The sequence below is a fragment of the Alnus glutinosa genome, chromosome 5 (assembly GCF_958979055.1).
Source record: "Alnus glutinosa chromosome 5, dhAlnGlut1.1, whole genome shotgun sequence".
Taxonomy (NCBI): Eukaryota; Viridiplantae; Streptophyta; class Magnoliopsida; order Fagales; family Betulaceae; genus Alnus; species Alnus glutinosa.
The window spans coordinates 28048643-28071340 of NC_084890.1; the positions used below are offsets into that span (position 1 = coordinate 28048643).

The following is a 22698-nucleotide window of genomic DNA, read 5'->3' on the forward strand; positions in this document are numbered from 1 at the left end:
TCGCAAATTCAAACCGATATTATATAATTATTTAGCATGTGGCGTTGAACTTTCTTACAACAGTAACTTGATTAGAGGGCCTTGGATGATATCATTGACATTGATTAGTGATAACTCTATTTTATTAAGCCGAACCTCTTTTCTACTCTACGGCCTAATAAACTCGTGGAGGGGGCAAAGTAGTAATTAAGATCCTCCTAACCTTCCACTTTAATCCTATTATTGACTTAATTACGTACACTTTTTTTTTTTTTCTCAATATACTAAAAGCAACCGTATTTGAAGTTGGGTAAACATGTTTGAAACGAATACAAACACATTCATTACAAGCGTGCGCACAAATAGGAATTAATGAACTATTTTGTACCAAATGTTCAAAACAAATGGTACACGCATGCTTATCATCAACTAACATTAACGAAAATGTGAAACTATATACTTGAAGGAACAACTTTGGTATACCATATATCTACTCGGTCAATTTAGGTTGAGAATGCGAATTCGGGAGCCCACAATTTGGGCTGGGTTGATCAAGCCCAGACTACGGGCTTCGATTAGACTGCATAAACTAAAATGTTAGTATAACAGTTGCTTAAAGAACATTAGGAGAGAGGCGGTGGCAAAACTAAGGGCTTGCAGGTGCACTCTGACGGCCCCGACTTCTTTAAAAAAAAAATTAAAAAATGTTATTTTTTCTTTAAACTTATTAGAAAAAATAATTTAGGTCATTTTTGTTTTCCTTGTTTTGGCTCCTGTTTTTTGTTTTTTTTTTTGGGGGGGTTACTGTCGAACCCTCTTAGGATTAAACTTCTAGCTCCGTCCCTGAAGGGAGGCACAGAGAATAACTACTCTCGATTTCGTATTGACTACTAGGATGTGTAGAATTTGGCCCAACATCATATTACGAACATAACCTACATGCCAATAAGCCATAATTCTATACTACGTCTGGCCAATGCCTTATCCCATAAGAGGACGACACCTGGCCGCCAAGGTTGTACCCAGCTAGTAGGCGCGAGTTGGACACAACGCCTAACTAGAACCGAACCCTATCAACAAATGGCACCTAGCCAAGGTCGCATCCCATTAGTAGACGCTCCACATAAAGAGAGGGTATGCAACCATTTAAGGTACCATTACACAACTATTCTCTCCACAAATTCGCTAACTCTCTTCGTTAGGATACTAAATTATTTATCCTTATTAACTTAAGCATTAGTGAGTTCTCCAGCTAGCAATCCCAACTATCTCTTACTGTTCTTTTTATAAGAGCTAAAATCATTTATTTTAGCTTTTTGACCCTATATTGTAGGGTGAATTTCGAAAGATATAAAAAATCTCCTTGTACTCCTTATACATACGTCCATTGCCTAAATCTGACTACGCGATCAATTGCTTAATCAAATGTCAACCTAACATTAATTTTATTTTTTATTTATTATTGAAGTTTGAATTGCCAAATTAATCGGGGAGTATAGGGAATTATGTCGGTGACCACATTGGTAGTCTATATGGGGTTTGAGCACTCAGTTAGCTAGGGTCTACCAAGATAATCTGTTTGAATTATAGCAAAGATGGAGAGAGGAAAGAAAATTGCAACAATGTTAAAATGAAACTTAAATTCCACTATTTTCCTTTCATTTTCTTTGTTGTGGGTATTAATGAATAGTGTAGTTCACGTGGAAAATGGAATCGAGTAGCAATCTTTTGGCGGGAAAGAACGGGAATCTCCTGAAATTTTTTACTTGAATTTAACGAAATTCGGACAAAAAAATAAGAGAGAGAGAGAGATTGGAGGGTCAAAGGACCCGTGTTAGAATATGTTCGTAATTGACTTGTATATTTATGTGTATCTAAACTGTGTACATAAAGAACCTATTTATAATTAAATAATCTCAATTAGAATATGAAAACAATTCGACCTATATAAGGATCCGATCGGATATAAGTTAATCACAAATATATTCCAACAACTCGGATGCTCCGAGAAATGAAATTTGGACAGAAAATTGAAGGAGATCTCGATCTCGATCTCGTTAGCGAAGAAATACAAACAAAACTTTATTTCGCTCTACAATTTTGTTCTTTCCCGCTAAATCAATATCCATTAGGGGCCAAAATTGTAAAGAAAGTGTTGTTTGTACAATATTCATCTAGGCTAGCATTAGCATATCATCAATCGACATCACCGAACCAAACACTATTTATTTCTATTGACTGGAAAGCGAAAGTCAACAAGAACCAAACACTATTCACCATCCACTCCACTTGGAATGTTCCAAAAAAGTCAACATTTCCAGCTTTTAAAACGGCATATATACAATAATTGTGTCGATCATAGTTGCATATTTAATAAGCAAAACACATGTATATATATACTATATATATATATATATATATACTTTATTGTATGCCTATCTTTTCTCTAATCCATCTAGTGCATGTTTGTTAAAGCTAGCTCGATCTTGGTTCAAATTAATGTGAAAGGTCTTCTTCTGGTTTGATTCTTTCGGAGGTCAAGAATTTATTTGACTGGTTCCAACCTGTATAAATTCGACCCACTTTATTTACTAATATTGGGTTTCTTAATTTGAATTTTTCTAGTATTATTAGTGCCCCCACCATTCACCAACCAGTAAACAAGAAGATAGAGAAAGAAAAGACCTTTTTTCACCGAATCCTTTGTTTAATATTAGTCATTTTTGTTTAATATTAGTCATTATTCAAGGAGTCACCAAATGTCACAAATCCACAACAGGATGAGTTGACTCAGCCATGCCAAAGCATATGATGTAACTTTCTTTTTCTTTCTTTTTTCCTCCTTTGGGGTAAAATAAAAAATGCTTTATAATAAAGCAGACAAATAGTCTTTGCTGATCACCCAGTCAAGGCCACTGGAGATTACTGGAAACGTACAGTCAACTTCATTAGAATTCAAAAGTTCCTTTATGATTCTTCAGAGCTAGAGAGAGAGAGAGAGAGTTGGTATGCACTAGACTCGTGGAATGGTTGTAATCCCATGATGGGTTTGTTGATTACGAGCTGAAAGAAACAAAGTCTATAACACATGCTTCTTAATTTTCATCCAAAATCAATTCAAGAAAGAGATTGCTTTTATACAGAGCTTTGAATAAGCTTTTGCAGCTAAACTTTCAAGCAAAACACTGATATTAAGATGACCCATAATTTACTTTGACATTAAAGTTTGCTGAAATCTTCTGATGAATAGAAGGAATTGCTTAATTGGTCAAAAAACTGTATGACTGCCTAAGAGTTTGTGTGTGTGAGAGTGAGAGAGCTTGACTTGGAAAGTGCAACTTGCTGGATTTGTTGCCTATCAAAGATGTGGTTCGTATGGATTTTATTGCTTTTCTAGAAATGATCATGGGTATTTGAAAAAAAAAAAGAAGGAAAAATCAAAAGTCACAAAAAAATCAATCTTCAGTGAAAATTGCCTCATTTGGAAGGCAGAATAGGTATTTTATTAGGAAAACAAATAGTTATTAATAGGAATGAATGAGTAAAATGTAATAGTTATTGTTTTTCTTTTTCTTTTTCTTTTTTGACATGTCCACACAAGAGGGGGGAATGAGAGATTCGAACTAGCTTCATGAGGCGTGGTCCCCAGTCGATTGAGCTATCCCTTAGGGACAGTAATTCTTATTTTTTAGTTTGGTGACAAAAAATATACCCCAATTTGATTGAATCAAAATTAATATAATATTAAAAAAAAAAAAAAACTAAAATGATTTTTTTTCTTTCTAAAACTTCAATTTTTTATTTTTTTAAAATAAAATTTAATTGTTGTGGATAACCGACTATCGACATAAGAACCAGGGGTGGCCACGACCACCCTAATGTGAATCGAAGGAGGACAAGACACCCCAAAATTCATTGGGGGTGGTGCAGACCACGAGGTACTCGCACTACCCTCAGAGAACCTCGTGGTCCGCACCACGCCTGAGTTTTACTGTGTGACCTGCCTCCCACAGCAATTCAACATTTTCCTTTCTTTTTTTAAGGGTTAAAATAAAATATGGTTTTTTTTTTCTAGTCTATTCCTCTTTGTAAGAGAATAATTGTTCCAAAAAAAAAAAATGACTATTCCTAGGATTAGGTCCCTACCAAATAAAAAATGCATATTCTACAGGAATAGTCATTTCATTTCAAAGGTCTATTCCACGAACCAAACAGACACTAAGAAGAATGCTACACACTCTCACTCTCACAATCACACTCCCTGATATGACTTTTAAAATTACCATTAAATCAAAAATTTAATAGTGATCCAATAGTATTTTAAAAGCCACATCAGGGAGTATGAGAGTAGTGGACGTAATTGGTCCAAACATATTCCCTATTTTACACTCTTTTAAGTTTCACTCTTTGAATGATGCTATACATGCCTTTGAGAAGTCTTTTAATAGTCAAATAAATCTCAAACTCTTGTGCATCTTTGGGTTACCAACGTCCTTTTAGTTTCGATCATATGATTCATTGGATTTGGATTTAAGTGCAGTATATGCGCCGTAGTTTTTTCAACGATCCAAATTTAATTTTTTCAAATATTTCTATGAAAAAGAGAGTTAAGTTAAATCTGAGACATTTCCACTCATAAATGCCAAGATGAGTCTTCCATATTAGCCATGCACAACAATGGCACATATATGATCCTTCACTCCAACTATGTCTTTCTCAATTAAGAGCTTAATCATTGATCCAGAAGCTTTAATGCTCTTGAATATTGATTTTACAAAATATCAAGACATTTTAATACAGCTTATAGATCGCTTTTACGTGGCTTGAACCCATGACGTGATGCCTACTCTAATACCAACTGTTAAGGGCGTAATCATTAACCCAAAAATTATAAGAATGTTAGATATTAATTTCGGTTAAACCTTTAACCCTTAGAACATTTTTGGTTTTCAAAGACATCCTAGGACTCACTTGTCTATTTCAACTATAAGGGCTTTTTGCATAAATGCCTAATAGCCGCTTTCTTTGAAAGTCTTCCAGGTAAGAGTACAAGACATTGGATCATTGGCTAATAATGCAGCTAATCGTGGCTGTTGAAAAGGTCTTGGACTTTGCATTATTTCAATAAACTTTAACAAAAATATGAGATTTTTTAAGCAAAAACAAAATGATAAAATCCTTTGTTGACTGCTGTACTTGTTAATAAACAGTAACACTATTCTTCACGTTCATTTTATTACCGGCTAACGTACCCTTTTTTAAGTGGCTTTTTTTGAGCGGTTGATCTAAAAAGTCACTTAAAACATGCTACGTCTCTCGGTGTGAAATTTGTGTAAAGAGTCGTACATAAATTATAAACGTTATCATATCTCTTACTATTTACACCTACTTCGTACCGGCTGCCATGATGGACGTGAAAAGTTAAAAAGCGTCACGTCAGTCAGTGTGAAATTAGATTGAAAAATAGCATTACTTGTTGATCAATAGCTAAGACCGTCTAAACTCAAACCCAGCATTCCCACCAGATATATATGATGCATGCATATTAATCACATTTGCACGAAATTTTATTGAAACCCACGGGAATCTGAGATTGTCAAGTTCAAAACTATGAACGTGTGTGGTGATCACGTTTTCTTTCTTGAAACGTGGAAAGCATGAAACCTGCAAGAACATGAGATTGTTAAGTTGAAAACTATGAACCAATCATGAAATCCTGACAAATTCTTGAAAAACAATTGGAAACCTATCAGGATTCCATGAACAAAACGACACCATCTCTTCAACCTCCCCTTAAAATGCACCGGGCTTGCATTTTAAGGGGAGGTTGACACTAAGTTATGAGTAATGCTACTATTCACACTCATTTATCACATCTATTTCACACCCGCTGATATTGCTTGTTTTAAGTGGCTTATCATATTTGCCACTTTAAAAAAAGAAAAGGAAAAGTCACTTAAAACAACGTCATATCAATCGGTGTAAAATGAAAGTGATAAATGAGTGTAAAGAGTAGCATTACTCGTGAGTTATAATCAACCAGATTGAAACCGACAGTTGGAGCGACTAGTCCAAAACACGATTAACAATATTGCAACTTGAAGCTCGGTGCTCCAGAGCAGAACCTATGGGGTAGCGACTGGTCCAAAACACGATTAACAATACTGTAACTTAAAGCTCGGTGCTCCAGAGCAGAACCTATGGGGTAGTGGTATCACTCTTAACAACCAAGTGCTAGAATTATGTTTTTTTTTTTTTCAGCTGCATGCATTTATAAGGCGTAGAGACATTCTCTAAAGGGGGGGCTTGAGAGACAATGTAACCATAAGCAAAAATGATTCTCTAGAAACTGAGATGTTGTAATTCATGAAAATGAGAAGTGATACGATAAAGTAGAATGGGAGTAAAATAAAATTCTGCAGAGAAAAATTAATACATGATCTAAATCATATTTCCATATATACTTTCTAATTCAACGAAATGTACTAACAAATTATTCTATATTCAAAACCTGTTACAAAGAAGGGAAGGGGCAGTATACGGGAGATCAAATCATACATTAATGCTTCCCCCTCCCCCCCATTTGAATAGGATAAAATATCATGCATTAATGATGGAAGCCTCAAATGCCGGGAAAATGATATGAGGTGTTCGAAAATGATTGAAGTAGGAGGTGGATAACCTCTTCCCACCCCCCCCCCCCCCCCCCCCCCCCCCCCCCCCACTCCCGCCAAAAAAAAAAGAAAAAAAAAAAACTCTCTTTAGAGCATTAACATTGGGCTACAAAAGGTTATTTTGGCCAGTTCTATAGCAAAAAAACCTTGACATCTGGCAAGCCACTTTGGCTAAGGAATTAGCTAGCTACTACAGTGCTCAGCAAATTTGTTGAGCAACGTAGCTTAACAATGCATGAAAAAAAAAAAAAATAGAAAAATCAATTTGTTTCTCTCTTCCTCTTTTGGAAAAGTGAAAATAGACAAAGAAAAAATATTTCAAATGGAATAGTGAAAGTGAATAGTTAAAATGCTGAGTCGGATGTAGATGCTTTGAAAAAGTGGGTACCTAAAATAGAAAAAGTTGTTCTTTAACTAAATCTTAGCTAAACATTTGCTGAGACAAATGTGAATGCTTATTGAGAGAGAGGGAGGGGAAAAAAGAGAGGTGCTTGTACTTACAAGTATCACAAGCAGAATGATTACTAGCTTTCAAGTGCTCTGAAAAGAGAACATGAATCAACTCCGGTCGTATCTTTGTCAGCAGTCAAACCATTTTCAGTTTGTGTCACCACTAATAAACACTAAGATTCGCTCCCACCCTACCACAATGACCCCTTCTCTCCATCTGAACCTAACACATACATGCACAGAGAAAAGAGTGCTCTAAGAACCAAGACAAATTTGAGTTACACATCCACATACCTTCCACTAAATGCAGCAAAAATCTTTGAAATCCCAAAAGAAAACCCTAACTCTGTTATGGTCAATGACAATGCAATGCTTCAATTTTATGTATCATAGCATATAATGACAAAAAAGTTTTACCATGAAGAATGCTCTAACCCCTGGAGACAAGCTGTTGCGATGGGATTATCAAGGGGACACAAATTGCATTTTCTGCAGAAATGGAGTAGACTTTGGAGGAATCTTACGAACTTGTGTGATCTGGAGGATACTCATACTTGCTGGGATGAGATTGTTGATGTAGGGGTGCAGAATTGGAGGAAAAAAGTGATAAAGTATTTTGTTTGTAAGCTGGTTTTTGGAGCTGCAGTGTATTATATCTGGCGTAATAGGAATGACTTGAGACAAGGCAATACTCCTTTACCTGAGGAACAAATTCGGCAGAAGATCAAATGGGAAGTGAGAGTTCGTTTAATGGGAAAAGGCAGCTTTAGGAGGACTAAGGGGAATGAAAAAATTTGCTGTAATTGGGGTATTGATCAGAAGATACTGGCATAGGTTTTGTTTCTTTAGATTAGTATGTTGAGGGTCTTTGAAGTTTGTTTCATAGTCAGTTTTCTACTGTTTCTGCAGAAATTGTAAATAGGTATAGTTTGCTGTTATAAAATGGTTACTAATTCATCCAAAAAAGAAAATGACAAAAAGTTTACAACTGAACATGCAATGATAAACTATGGGTGCAATGGAACTCAATCAGTTGGTGCACAGAAACAGAGGGGAAGAGATTTTATATGCTGTATAATCACAACAAAACAATGTCATTTCCAAGTGATGTAGATTTGTGCCTTTATTATAAACCTCATTGATGAGCTAAAAAAATAAGCATTCACAATATGGTCCACGAAGAGAGAGAGAGAGAGAGAGAGAGAGAGAGAGAGAGAGAGAGAGAGAGAGAGAGAGAGAGAGAGCCTCACTTTAATTTAAGCAGTTTACAAACATTTACACTGGAGCCCAAAAAAGAAAAAAGAAAAAAAAGCTCACAAGCAAAAGATAAAGGCCATAATAAATTTTATAATTTTTAAGCTTGCTCTTTTATAGTCAGGTTTCCACAAAAGAATTAATCCAACCATTTGTACAAAATACTCCCTAACAAAACTTAGTACAAAAGAAAAAATACCTTCCAGCAGTAAATTGTTCCGCGTATTGAAACTCCTGATCTACCACACATATCATGATGGGTAAGAGCAAGTTGGAACATTCAGTGACCTTCATCGTCTAAACTGGTCGGTACAATCAAGTGGGCAACAAAACCACGGGAGTTTTTCACGCACTTGTATCAATCATGCTTCATCTGCTGTTCTTGTGTATCAATGATAATTCTCCATGAGATCAGCAAGAGTTATCTTTCCACAGTTTCCAGTGTCTAGTCTATCAAATTTGTTGCAGATCTGCATAATATCTTTCTCTGATACCTTTCCCATCTCCTTGAGCTTGTATATTACGTATTCTGATTTACTGCATACATAAAAGTAGCATAAATACTCAATCTAACTGCTTGGATTGGCTTCAACTCAAGGTAAATGAAGATAACATAAATCATTGAAAATAAAAAAGAATGAAAATTGATGTTAACATCACAAAGCAAATTGAGAGTAAAGTAGGAAGTATGAGACATTAAAGCAAGTAATGTAGCTCGCATCTACAAGAAAAAGAAAAAAAATCAATCAAAACGAATATGATAAATCTGGGCCTTTTACCACTACTGTTGCATTGCTAAAGGCATCTGCATTAAAGTCAAAATAGGTGCAGATAGATAACAAGCAGCCCCAAACATGGAAAGCAGGGAATTGGATTCTTTATCATCAGCAACATGCCACATTACAGCCTGCCTTCCTTTCAGTAATATTTCAGAAGTTACATTAATTATTGTCACAAATATAACTTACCACGTTATTCCTCGGCACAGAAATTAATTGTATCAAATAGTCACTACATTTCATGAGAGATCCTACACAGAAGAAATATAAACTGGAAGCAAAATCATAGGCCACAAAAGCAAAAAAAAATCAACAGCCATTTCCCTTTCTTTTGGTGCATAGATCTAGGCAGAAAATCATCCACATCCATGGCTGTGATGCACCACTAGAAGATTTCATTTTCTGTACAGCAACTCACAACACCACAACTACAAAATACTAAAACCCTGGCATTCACAATAATTGCATTCATAATCACCACGTAATCTTAAACTTTTTGTGTAGCCTTTTCTTCTTTTATGAAAAGATGAAAACATAGTTAGCCACATTTATTGAGTCAAGGGCATATTTCTACTTTAAATAGTCGGAAGTTGGCAGTAGGAGAACATTCTCTTACTTTATCAGCTTGTTTATGTAAAAGTCCATAGGCCTTACTCACTCTCAAAAGACACCTTGAGAAATGAGGGGTGTCCATAGATTATAAAGTCTACAAGACAATGATCTCTTAGCAATGTGGGACACTTTAACACGCCCCCTCACGTGTGGCATCTTTTGGCCAAACACGTGTTCAACAACGAGAGGGAAAGGCCCATCATTGTCAAAGGAACCTGTTCTGATACCATGTAAAAGTTCATTGAGCCTTACTCTTCCAGAAAAGGCACTTTGAGAGAGGAGGGGTGTTCATAGCTTATTAAGTCTACAAAACAAGGATCTCTTAGAAATGTGGGACACTTTAACAGTTTATTGGTCAAAGATTTTAAATGAGGAAGTCCTATACCTACTAGAATAAGGAAGGGTTGCAAACCTATAAATATCGAGTATCCTTCAAAGAATATTTACAGTTTAGTCAATGATATTTTAAGTATTTTGGATACTTGGAAGGCACGCTCATCTAGCTACTTTTTCTCCCTCTTCTTTCTTTTCCTCCTCTTACCTGTGATTTCTGCACTTTCATCACCCATTTAAACCTGGAACCAGACCCTGCCATGACTCGTTTGTTCTCGATATATCATAATTTGATAACCAAAACCTTTCCACCATCAAAGGTTAGTCCTGATAACCACAAACCATTTTTTTTTTATAAGTAAATAACCACAAACCATAAAGGAACACATTTCCTGTTCTCAGATTACTGCTCACAGCCTCAGATCAGGCCCAAGCTTTACCCTTTTCTTGCCTCTTTACAACCCCAAACCAAACCTTTCTGTCACACCCTTCCAAGCCCTAAAATCCTGAAGTTCTCCCTGAGCTTTTATCATTAATTATTCCATCAAAAGCAACCTGAAAATCTAAGTAATCGCTGCTGTCCAGAAGACTCTGCAACTGGTTTTCTCATTATTTTTCAACATTTGCCTCCAAAACCCATTACACACTAACTCTGTTCAAGCTAAAAGCCTTAACTCCTTTCACTTTAGCATTTCCGAATCCTAAGAACCACATGTAATAGAAGAATTATGAAAGTACATGGCATGAGTAACCAATTTTAGTTATCAGCAAAGCCAGTCAATTGAATACAGTACCTTAACATTTGATGGAGGCATTTAAGAAGTCCAATATAGTTTCAAGGTATCTGACATATAGCTCATATGCAGTTTTGGGCCAAATAAAAAAAGGAGAAGCTCCGTATTCTGCCAAAAAGCCAAGAAAGAAATAAACAGGGAGCATAAGGCTCCAATTCAATTTAGATCAGTAAAGCAAATAAATGCCTATCACTGAGTCTCATGCCCAGATGCGTCCAAATGCATTACATGATTTACATCGTACTGTTTCACAGTCGGTCGGAGTGATCAATTAGCTTCAAACACAACGGACTAGTATAGGCAACTTCTTCTACTTTTCCTACACAATGTAAGTAAAACAAATGTATAAGAGGGTTAATCCTATAAGACTTTCACAATTGAAGACACAGCATCCTTGGGGCAAAGCTGTCAGATTTGAAGTTTCATTTCATTTCTGCCAAATCATTCACCAATTATACACCAAAGTATAACTGGCATTGTACACCAAAAACTTCCCGGATCAATTGATGCCTAGGAGATATTTGATCAAGTATTTTACAACTTTTTGCAGTTCATTAGAATCCCCAAAACAAGAGAAGTTCACCTAAACCTTCATTACTAACCCTATGAGGGTCAAAACATTTCCAAACTCAAACCATCTTTGTTATAAGAAATATATATATATATATATATATATTTTCCAAATAAGTGAAGTAGTTCAATAAAAGAGCGCAGGGGGCGCAACCCAAGTACACACAGAATATACAAAAGAAAATGCCCAGTAAAGTCAAGAACAAGAAAGGAGAGCACAAAAGTGTACAAAGTTAGAGATGTTGAGAAAGGCGTTTGCATAGATCCATTCAAACAAGGATTTAAGAAAACAAAGTTGTAGGTTCGAACGCATCTTCAAGCAATCTTCAAAACTTCAAGCATTCTTTTCTCTCCAAATGCACCATATTAAACATGAAGGGATTAAATTCCAAACAATTTCAAGGTCTCTCCGATTGACCCTTCCTTTCCAACAAGCCAAGAGTGCACTACCCCGTCTAGGCATAACCCACCCTACTCCAAACATTTGAAAGACCAAGTTCCACAAGTCTCTCACAATTCACAATGAAGAAGGAGATGATCGGGAGTTTCCCCACTTTTTTTACACACCCAACACCACTCCATAACTATAATGTGACGTTTGCGAAGATTATCCAGAGTGAAGATTTGTTGTCCAAGTGAAGAAGGCCACCCTCAAAGGAGCCTCCAAGGTAAGGAGGACTCGATGTTGGAAATGAGGACTTGGTAAAAAGTTTTAACTTCAAAGAAAGGCAAGGCCCAAATGATGTAGGGTTGTATGCCTTGGTGGTTTTTGTGGGTTGTATCTCGGGTCCTTGGTTGTTTTTCCTTTTGTTCTTGTTTGGGTTCTTTGGTGGGTGCTTTTGTTTGGGTTCTTTTGTGGTTTGTTTTTGGGTTGTAGGGTTTTTTTGTGGTTTTTGTTGAGGTTTCCTCAGGTTAGCTTTGGTTTCTCCTAAGTACGTAAGGGCGCCTTACGCTTTTTTAATAATATTTTTGCTTACTTATCAAAAAAATAAATAACTTCAAAGAATCATCCTTTCGAAGGAATCCAACAAAACTTATCTTCACCTCCTTGACCCACCCTACAAGAATAGAAAGTATTGAAGAAAGAAGTAACGGACTCCACCTCTCAGTCATGCGCCAATTTGATAAAATTTTAAGTTCCAATGCACCTCATTGTTGTGGATTCCCATATGGTTAAACACCAGGGCATCCCTATCCCTTGCGGTGCGAAATAGCCCCAGAAAAAGAAAAGAAAAAAAAAAATCTTACAAGATAAAGTTCAGGCATCTTGATCTTCACAAAGAGAATCAACCCAATATTTTAAAACTGAAGAATATAGGAATTCACTCAGTCACTCAGAGAAGTTTTTTAAACATTCAAACTGTAAGTGAAGCAAGGGTTATTTCAGATCACTTAACTGATATCAAAAGGATTAGCTAAAATTTCAGAACATACTAAATTGAACATAATCAAAATTTCTTCCAAAAAAGTTTGAAGGAAGCAGACAATTGCCTTTAGACATAAAATTTTTAGAATTTAAAATACAGTACTTGAAATTAAAAACTTGACATAACAAATACAAGAATATTATTGTAATTGTGCAATCAAATAGCTTTTCTAATCAACCTCTAAAACGGTTCACAACTTTATAAATTATAGTCATGTCGCATTTCTAAATTAAAAATCTAGTACTCACACTTCATAACGATACTTAAGCAATTCCTAAATTTCTTAAAAAGGATTAATGATTCTCTGACATTTAAGTTTCCTAGAAAATGAAGTTCACTTGTTATTTATTTCATTCTTGAAGTAGTAAACATAGGTTGAAAATATTACATTACTTTCAAATGATATCTACATTTGAGCTTATCTAACAGTAAATTATACAATAAATGCCGATATATAAACCACAAAATCCATAATAAAAAATAATAATAATAAAAATTGCAAGCATCTAGTTAATGGATACTAGATAACTTCTCAAAGCCTCAGGCCAATCCCAAACAAGCTTAGAGCAGGTACGAGGCACAAAAATTTAATTAAGCTAAAGAGGTTCGAAAGTTAATCAAGACCAAATGTACCTGACAAAGCCATTGTTGTCAATGTCAGCAGCAAGAAACTCGGAGACAGTCATATTATGACCAAGAATCCACTTCGCCATCCTCCTATGCCGCTTATCCACTCTCGCCTCGGCCAAATACAGAAACGCTCGAGCAACCGCGAGTGTTGATACAAGCAACCAAATGGAAGCAAAAATCCTTCCCGGCAAGGACTGAAAGGCCCGGTCACCATACCCAACTGTCGTAACTGACATAACCGAAAGATAAAACGAATCCAACCACCCAAGCCTCTCCACAAAATGCATTACACAAACACCAACCCCAATACAAAGAACCACAACCCCCAATGCCAATCCCACTTTCATCCTAATCCTCATCCTACCCTTCTTCACATCTACTATATACGACCTCGCCGTATCCTGCTCAACCTTCCCCTTCACAGTCCTCAACAAATAACTCTCCTGCAAATCAAGCACATAGCTCACCATCCCAGTGAGCAGAATATCAATAAAACCAAACCCCACCAACACAAACATTATGGAAAACAACTTGGTTGCTGTGCTAGCCGGCGTAATATCACCATAACCAATCGTGCACATTGTCACAATGCAAAAATACAGAGCATCCACAACTGGGTGCGTCTCATTCGCCGAGAAATTGTCCTTGTTAAACCAATATATAACCACTCCCAAGGATAAATACAATATAAGAAGAATACACGCTTGGCCCACAATCGAATGAGACCCGACTGGTGGTCTAGGCAAAGAAGGGTTGTTAATTTCGTTGATAACAGCCATAGCCGGCGCTGTTTTGGAACGGTGGAGATTGGTCCTGTTCCATGAAGGATAATTGGGGTCGATGAGCCAAGCCTGTGAAGATTGTGATTGAGAGTCTTGTGGGGTAGTGGGGTCTAAAGAAGATGAAGAAGAAGAAGGAGAGGGTCTTGGGGAGCTGAGAGAAAGGGTCAAGGCATCGACTATAGGGGAGGATTCTTGTGGGGAAGATGAAGGGCCAAAAATGAGGCGGTCTTTGAGCTCAGAAGGGGTTAGAGGGAGAGAGATCTCGTTTTCTTCAGGGAGTGGCGCTAGCACCGATGGTGGTGGTGTTGGTTTTCTTCTTGGGCTTAGATACGGTAGCAGAGGCTCTTTGTCCATCTGGGGCTCCAGCAATACCACTTTGGGAGCTGCCGGGAAACCAGGAACCAAGTTTCGTAACAGATATTAAGGATGTTTTCGCAGAAGTGGTTTTGCAAGAAAAGGGTGTTATAATCAAACAAACGAAACAATGACAGAACACACACTTTAGAGAGAGAGAGATTCAGTTTTGTTTTGTTTTGTTTTGTGGAGCCTAGGAAAGCGGCAAGGCAAAGGGCAGTTGAGACTCAGAGGGAGAGAGAGCGAGCGAGAAGTTGCTAGATTCGGTATGTGCAGAGGAATATGCTGGGGGAACGCGCTTGTGGGGCGCGTGGTAGGAGTGGGAGAGCCCTTACTTAAAGGATAGGGTACTTTAAAGATTTGGGTCACTTGCAGGAGGTTTGCTGGAGTTGGAAAATGGGCTTCGTTTTTCTTTAAAAAGGCTTTGGGTGGCTTTTCAACTTTCCAAGGAAATGGACATATATGGGCCACAGTGCTTAGTGGTGGGCTGTCCTGTCACTATCTCCCTAGCTCAGGACAAACTTCTTTTTCCTACTTTTGTATACAATCAATATATGCGTATGCAACTATGCAAGGTCCTTTTTTTATCTCAATGAATGAAGCAGTTCTGTTTGTTCATATATATATATATATATATATAGCGTATGCACTTAAAAAAAAAAAAAGAAAAAAAAAGTATACTTTATAAATAAAATGTTGTTTCAAAATGAATTCTAACCAAAAATTATGTTGATGGATTAGGGGTGTCAATTTTTTACTTATTTGCAAATCTGACATGAATTCAACACAAAATAAGTGGATTAAGATTAAGAGGTCTATCAAGTTTAATGAAGTGGATTAAGTTAAAGTTAACCTATATAGTCGTATACCCATATATCTCTACACGACCCAAACCTGACACGCGACATAAAGACTAATAATTTTATACGCAATCCACAAACCCAACTCGAAATTAGCATTTAAAATGGAGATGTCTAACATATTTAATTAAATGAGTTAGATACTCGTGTCTCATACCTCAACACAACCCGACATGTGAACACGAATCGACACTCCTAATTTGAGATCTTGTTATTATCCATGCCCCTAAGGACCCACCTACCCTAACAACTCCCCTACAGTATTTCCTGCCTGGCTCTTAGGGCAGAAGATTGTAGGAAATCAAAATCCCCAGTTTTGAGGCCTACAAGTTGATGTAGCACAACATGGGTTCAAGATGAATTTAGTACGACTTCATATGATTACTACAAGTAATTTAAAAAAGGTACTGAAGCACAAAAATGATTGGGTGACTTGAATTTCAAATCTCTAACTGCACAAAGGAAAGATGCCAGCAGAATTGTTGTTAAAAGAATAATTAGCCATGGGATAATTTTCAATATGCATCAACGGTAGGGTTTAATGAGTAAGATGGCCATCTAATTATGCTCCATAAGTGGGACCATCTAATTATGCATCCCATTAAAAAATAAAAAATAAAAACTGTTCATTGAATAAGCAAGCACAAAAGATACAGCAATAAATCATAACCCCCAAAAGACATAATATCAAAACCGCAACTCCAAGAACTTTTTCAGCAGGACACTCTGCGTGAAGGAAAATACAGTTGAGAACTTCATTAATATACAACCAACAAAGCATGGTATTCATTAATCATCTTGTCACACTAAAAAAAGCACAATATTAATAATTCCGCTCTCGTTCCAGATAAGAACTAATCATCATCTTCAAGAACACTCCGACGCCTCTGGATCTGGAAAATAAAGCAGGACAAGACAACAATTGACAAAAGATTTTGCAAGTTATGATGGATTAAAAGTAATGCTATTTAATAAACTGTTATACGACTGTCATACAACTGAGATGATGTGACATTGAAAATCAGCCTTTAATTTTTTTTTTTTTTTTTTACAAGTACTAGTCAAATGGCTGATTTTCACAGTCACATCATTAGGTTATATGGCAATCGTATAACAGTCTACTAAATAGCATTACCCAATGCATAAAGGACATTCGTTATATAATAATGGAACATGTTATACATCCATCTCCATGTAATCAAGTTTCAAATCCACTATTGGAGTTGTATGACTCACCGTGAGTCCTACAAATCTAATGATAAATTTGAAAATGAGATAGGTAGGACATAAATTTATATCATTTTCCTATAAGAATACACTTACCGTGACCTTGGTTTGTTTAGTCGTTTGGGTATTAATTTGTTCCAGTAATGATATGAGCCTCTCTTCGGAAACCTACATATAAAATGTGAAGCGTCTAATTGTCAGAGACTTGACTTTTTGTAATTGATATTTAGACAGACATCCAACTAACATTAAGTGGCATGCAAAATATTGCACCCAGACACCTCTTGATACCCATGTACCTTCTCAGCTATCTGACCCCTTTGAGCAGCATTTAGTATAACATCTTCAACACCTCTTGCTTTCTCAGGTTTCACCAAAGCAATTCGAGCAACTGCACATACAGCATAGCGGCAGACGTTAGACATGTGCTGCAAATCATATTACACTGAATGCAATGGGCCTAACAAAACAAAAGTACAGAATGCTTCAGACTTTTTTATTTTTATAAGTATAATATCATCAAATGCGCAACCAAGTACACAGAGAGTATACAAGAAAAGCGTTGAAGAAAGAAAAGAAAAAACAAGAAGAAAATCATTAAAGATAATCACTAAGGGAGCTAAAAACACAGCAGTCCAAAAAAAAAGAGAATAAAAGAAGATTTTGAGCTCCTCTATCGTCCTTTCTTGGTCCTCAAAGTTTCTATCATTTCATTCCCTCCACAAGAACCACAAAAGGCAAGAAGGAACCATCTTCCACACAACAGCACTACGAGAGTGGCCGCCCGTTCACTAGCAAGCAAATAAATCAACCACCCGAAGAGGCATAACCCAAGACAACCCAAAGCGGCTAAAAATAGCATTCCATAAGGCACAGTCAACCTCACAATGGAAAAGAAGATGGTCCACAGACTCTCTATTCCTTTTGCACATGCAACATCCATCAATTACAATGACACGCCTATTTCTAAGATTATGACACGGAGCAGAACTAAGATTGTTTTGACAGCATATGATAGTAGCAGAAACTATGAATTGAAGATAGAAAATGAAATTCAGGAAGAGAAAAAATAACAAAATCTAACCACGAGTCCACTTATAGAACGTAAACCAACTCTCCTAATGATAACCCTAAAACCAAAGTTTGAAACCCACAGACATTGTATGGCCCAATGGAAGAAGAGGAAAAAAGAGTAGCGATGGTCAATGGCCCTACACACACATTTTCCCTAGCTCCATTTATAAACCAACATTCTTAATGACAGTCCTAAAATAAAAGCCTTGAGCCATAGTCCACCCCAAAAAGAAAAGAAAAAAGGAAATGAAAGAAACAACAAACTAATATTGATGATAGACACCTCTACATCACTTGAATATTACCTTTACAGTCAAGAAGGTAAAAATATCATTCATAAGCTCAAAAGATAGTACTAGTACACCTCCTTGACTTTTGTAAACTAATCATGACCAAGTGACCACTCCAAACCTCTTAAACTTGTCTACATTAATTGATACACTGCTAGGCCTATATGATAAGATAGAGTCATATCATAAACATTGAATGCACAATCAACTTGCACTGTTTACCTACAGAGAGTAGAACATCAAACATAAAACTAAACCAATGAATAGAATAAGTTGCCTTTTAGACAAGCAGTAACCAAGACTAAACGCCTCATGTAAATGAAAAAGATGATAAGCATATGAAGGTATGATTATATACCAAGGGGCCACAAATAATGGTCTTAATATATGCCTCAACTGCAAATTCAGATTTGAACTTACGTCTTTCTCGTGCTTCAGCTGACAAAATCTGACTAAGCATCATTTGCCTCCGTTCCTCAGCCTCACTAAATTAATTGCTCATTCAGATCAATAATTTACTTCACAAAAAAAGAAAAACTACCTTTATAGTAAAAACCCTACAACTGACAGAACATTTGTGGCATAATGGTACAACTGTACAAGTCCATAACTAGATTGAAAAAACAAACCTCTTGGCATCATCCTGAGCCTTCTGCTGTTCAGGATTTTGTTGATTTCCCTATATATCAATAAATTTGATAAGATATCAACATCAAAGCGCAAGAAGCAAGCTGCAATTCTGTAATACAAAGGAATTCATATGAACTCAAAGAGGTGATTTTTTACCATGCTATGTTGACCCATAAGCTCCTGCATTCTTCTTCGTCTAATTGCTTCTAACTCAGGATCAGCCTAAATAAAAACAAATCCAAATAATTATTCCAGGAAGTAATAACAATAACAAAGGGCAGTGGAAAGGGAAAAAAATAATAATTGAAACTTAGATAACCTTGCTCTAGGGTTGGGCTGTAATCAAGCTGAGTCGAGCCAAACATTGGTTGTTTAAACTTGGCTTAGAAAAAAATATATATGTAGGCTTGAGCTCGAATCAAACTTTACGAACATTTTTGAACTTGGCTCAATAGAAATCAATCAAGTTCAAGCTTGAGCTCGAACTTGAACTGAGAGCTTGAGCTCGAGTGAAATTCAAATTTTTTTTATTGACCAAATTACATTGATTCTACGCCATAAAATTGTTAAGCCAAACACTATAAAAATTACATTAATTACTATATATATTACTCTGCAACTAACATATATACATACAAATGTGGTAACATTGTTAACATATTAACATTCATTAACATATACGTTAGTCTGTGTATATACACATATTGATATAATTTTTTTTTATAAGTAAGTTCAATAAATGAGCACAATGGATGCAACCCTAGTACACAGAGAGTATACAAAATAAAACATCCAACCAAATCAAGAACGACAAAACAGAGCACAAAAACCTACAAAGTAAAAGATATTGAGAAAGGCTTTTGCAAAGATCCACTCAAATAATCTAAAAAAGCTTCCTTGAGAACCTAATCCTCACACCACAGGTCAGGCCAAAATCTAATCTTGGAGCCGTCTCCCACCTCAAATTTGGTATGACTAGAGAACTTCCCCCAACCCCTCCTAATATTTTTCCGCAACCCCACTCTCATGAACCTCATTAGAACATCACCCACCTCAGGAGTTGCCATATTTAGACTCCACTACAATTCTTGACAAAGCCTCTCTCTCAAGCATATAGTGCCAAAGACATTTCCTCAAAAGAGCATGGTTGAACAAAAGCAAGTTTCGGACCCCCAACTCTCCCTTAGAGATCAGAGAACATATGTATGTGAAAATGTACAAATGTTATTATGTTATTAAGTTAATATTTTAGTGTATATATATGTAAATGTGTGTGTGTGTGTGTGTGTGTGTGTGTGTGTGTGTGTGTGTGTGTGTGTGTGTAAACGAACTTAACGAACCAAGTCAAGTTTATACAAGCATTGCTCACGAACTTAAACTGAGCCAAACCGAGTTTATCCGAGTTCAACTCGTTTAATACTCGAGCAATAATTATTGTTTGGGTTCAACTCATTTATTAAATGAATTGAACTCGAGCTGAGCTCAAGCTACAATTCATTTACAAGCCTACCCAAGGGCACCATATTTTAAGAATCCAAAATATGTGATTACCAAATCATAACAGTCGAAGCGGTGCTAAAGTTTGGAATTTATTAGGTATATTGCACTAAGAAATCTGTAACATCCATCAATGACATCATAGTCAAATAGTGCTGAAGAATACAGACCGTAGGAAAATGAGTAGCATCGTGGGAGCTTGATTGCACAAAAGAGATAAAAAGAGACAAGTGACCGCAGTAGAACTCCCACCATATGTATGTACAAGTTTTTTTTGATAAGTAACCATATGTATGTACAAGTCAAATACAAAAACATCATAAACCTTACTTTCCTTTTGCAGATGGATCTCAATGAAAGTTAGGAAACCGTGCATGAAAAAGTTTATGGCTTGCACGACCTCATCAAATTTAAATGCTCCCATCTATAGTTTCAAAGTGAAATTCCATTTTAAACTACATATTGAATTCAAGTTTCTCTTCAAGGTTTCTTGCATTCATAGAAAAAGCTAACTAGCTATTTTCGTGTATAAATCATACGACCTCTCTTGCACTCAAAGTTGCTAGTAGACTATTCTCACTACTGGCGAGCACTCTTTGGGAAGCACATCTCAAGTGATTCTTGTGAGTATTACTCTTGAGAAAATTGAAGTGAACAGAATTTTTTTTTCACCCACCACCACATAATTATGTGGGATGAAGTTCCATTTGACCCAAAGACCATTGGTGGGTTGAAACTTAGCTCCATGGATTTTCCATTTTCAGGTAGGCTTTATTTGGCAGCTTATCATTGGACATTGAAATTTCTTGCATGACCATTATAGACATCGCATATCTTCTATCCTTATGCAACTAGATTTTCAGTTTGAAACCCTAAAAACAATTAATATATTACCAACTCTAAGGAATTAACCAATTTGCTTCATAAATCCTATTTCATTACTCGAGCTCAATGTCCGTTCTTCTAAACGCCATTATTGGCAGAGTTAACTTGTTGTCCTCACCCAAAAATGTAGTCCTATTTCATACGATATATAACACTCAGTGTTCTATTTGCCTCATTCCCATGTAGCAGACTTAACCATACATTTTAATTCTAGAATCATATAGTCAGAGTATCCAACAGTCACCAAGTACATAACATTAAGTATCTTCAGCGACCAAGCAAACCCACTTATGGACATAACTCAATTTTTGTCCCAGTGAGCTTCGGGAAACAAATAATGAGTTTTCACTACCTATTTCTTAGCCACTCGTACATTATCAAAATCACAATAAACATATTTCAAAGCTGTGAAGAAACACACATCAAGCAAAAGCTAATATGCACAAAATCTAGGAATTGAAACAGTGTATAGGACATTCAGTTCATAAATCAAAGCAAGAACGATGAAATATGAGTAAATTTAAGCGAATTTATCACTGACTAACGGCGACAAGAGGAATCCAAAACCTAAGCTCTGTTTGGTTGGTGAGAAAAATTAATGAAACCAAAAATGGGAAAAGGAGAATAGAGGTAAAGAAAAGAAGAGCAAGTCGAAAATTTGAAACGCACCATTGATTGATCGATATCAGTAGAAGCGGAAATGAAGTGTCGTTTTGTTGTGGAATTGGAATCTTCAACTCTTCCACCGCTTGCTCCCAGCAACAAAAAGCCCCCTACCACAGCGACAATATTTTGGATCCGGATCCTCTCCGGTTCTAATAGGAGCCAGTCAATGGCTTGGATCATTTTAGAGAAATCCAAGGCCAAAAACAAGCCACGTGGCTTAAGAAGAAAAAAAAAAACCAAACTTTAACCCACGCGCCTGTCACCCCAATGGTTTGCCCAAATCTGAAGATCTCTCCTCTGTCTTCAAACTTCAAAGCTTCAGTCCCTCACCGTCAAAGACGTCCCAACACAGAGATCGACCGAGTCTCCAAATCCTCAAGAAGCAGACATCTCTCTCTCTGGCTCTCATGTCGACTACCGCGAAAAGGGTCGAGAAGATCCGCCAAATCGTGCGGCTTAAGCAAATCGGTGGCTTTCGGATCGGGCCCATTGGGTCGGAGCAGCAACAGCTGATCCGGCACGCTCCTCCTACTCGGTCGCGCTCACGTGCCCTCCACCACCAACGCTTCCACACCTCCAATCCGAGACCGCGCGCTGCCGGACGGACATCTCCGACGATGACTCCCCGTCGTCCCCCTCCGCCGAGCTTGAAATCGAACTGAGCGGCGAAGCCTCCGGAACTCGCCGCCATTATTTACGAAAATGCCATCAGAAAAAAATCAAAACCATAAAGCAAAAACAGAAACCTCTCGTTGTAAGCTGTCGAAAGTCACTAAGAGTCTTGTTGAAGCCCAGAGAAAGAAGGAGACCTGTGTTTCCCCTTTCACTTTTTAATTTTTTTTCTTTAATATTAGAAATTTGGAAAATAAAATAATGCACCAATGGGATTAGAGGAGAGAGTTTCCGGCGAATCTCTGAATTGGGACTTTGA

The 22698-nt window shown here is 36.8% G+C and overlaps 2 protein-coding genes across 5 annotated transcripts; both read right to left on the reverse strand.

The window, feature by feature from the left end:
* Nucleotides 1-5430: 5430 nt before the first annotated feature.
* On the reverse strand, nt 5431-14982 carry LOC133869840 (two-pore potassium channel 3-like). 4 transcript variants are annotated; one of them, XR_009900556.1, is made up of 4 exons: nt 13506-14982; nt 8557-8894; nt 7155-7320; nt 5431-5643 (listed from the first exon to the last, which is right to left on the reverse strand). XR_009900556.1 is itself a non-coding variant. In XM_062306925.1 (2 exons), the coding sequence occupies exons 1-2, from the start codon at nt 14636-14638 to the stop codon at nt 8747-8749; spliced, it is 1281 nt and encodes a 426-aa protein (XP_062162909.1). In that variant the 5' UTR covers nt 14639-14982; the 3' UTR covers nt 8352-8746. The 4 variants fall into 4 exon arrangements, 1 of the variants encoding a protein (XP_062162909.1); XR_009900554.1 differs by having other exon boundaries at nt 7155-7326; XR_009900555.1 differs by lacking the exon at nt 5431-5643 and having other exon boundaries at nt 6721-7326.
* A 1117-nt stretch (nt 14983-16099) lies between these two features.
* On the reverse strand, nt 16100-21979 carry LOC133869902 (uncharacterized). Its single transcript, XM_062306994.1, has 7 exons — nt 21771-21979; nt 18876-18941; nt 18719-18768; nt 18510-18574; nt 17025-17116; nt 16822-16893; nt 16100-16391 (listed from the first exon to the last, which is right to left on the reverse strand). Exons 1-7 carry the CDS (start codon nt 21945-21947, stop codon nt 16353-16355), a joined length of 561 nt encoding a protein of 186 aa, XP_062162978.1. The 5' UTR covers nt 21948-21979; the 3' UTR covers nt 16100-16352.
* Nucleotides 21980-22698: the final 719 nt, after the last annotated feature.

Excerpts from the sequence above, each read along its gene's own strand:
- LOC133869902 (XM_062306994.1), bottom strand. The coding sequence starts at position 21,947 with ATGATCCAAGCCATTGACTGGCTCCTATTAGAACCGGAGAGGATCCGG. Across the intron at positions 18,942-21,770 it reads CTGATATCGATCAATCAATG|GCTGATCCTGAGTTAGAAGC; the intron begins GTGCGTTTCAAA and ends GTTTTTATTTAG. Across the intron at positions 16,894-17,024 it reads GGGGTCAGATAGCTGAGAAG|GTTTCCGAAGAGAGGCTCAT; the intron begins GTACATGGGTAT and ends TTTTATATGTAG.
- LOC133869840 (XM_062306925.1), bottom strand. The coding sequence starts at position 14,638 with ATGGACAAAGAGCCTCTGCTACCGTATCTAAGCCCAAGAAGAAAACCA. Across the intron at positions 8,895-13,505 it reads GACAACAATGGCTTTGTCAG|TAAATCAGAATACGTAATAT; the intron begins GTACATTTGGTC and ends TTATGTATGCAG.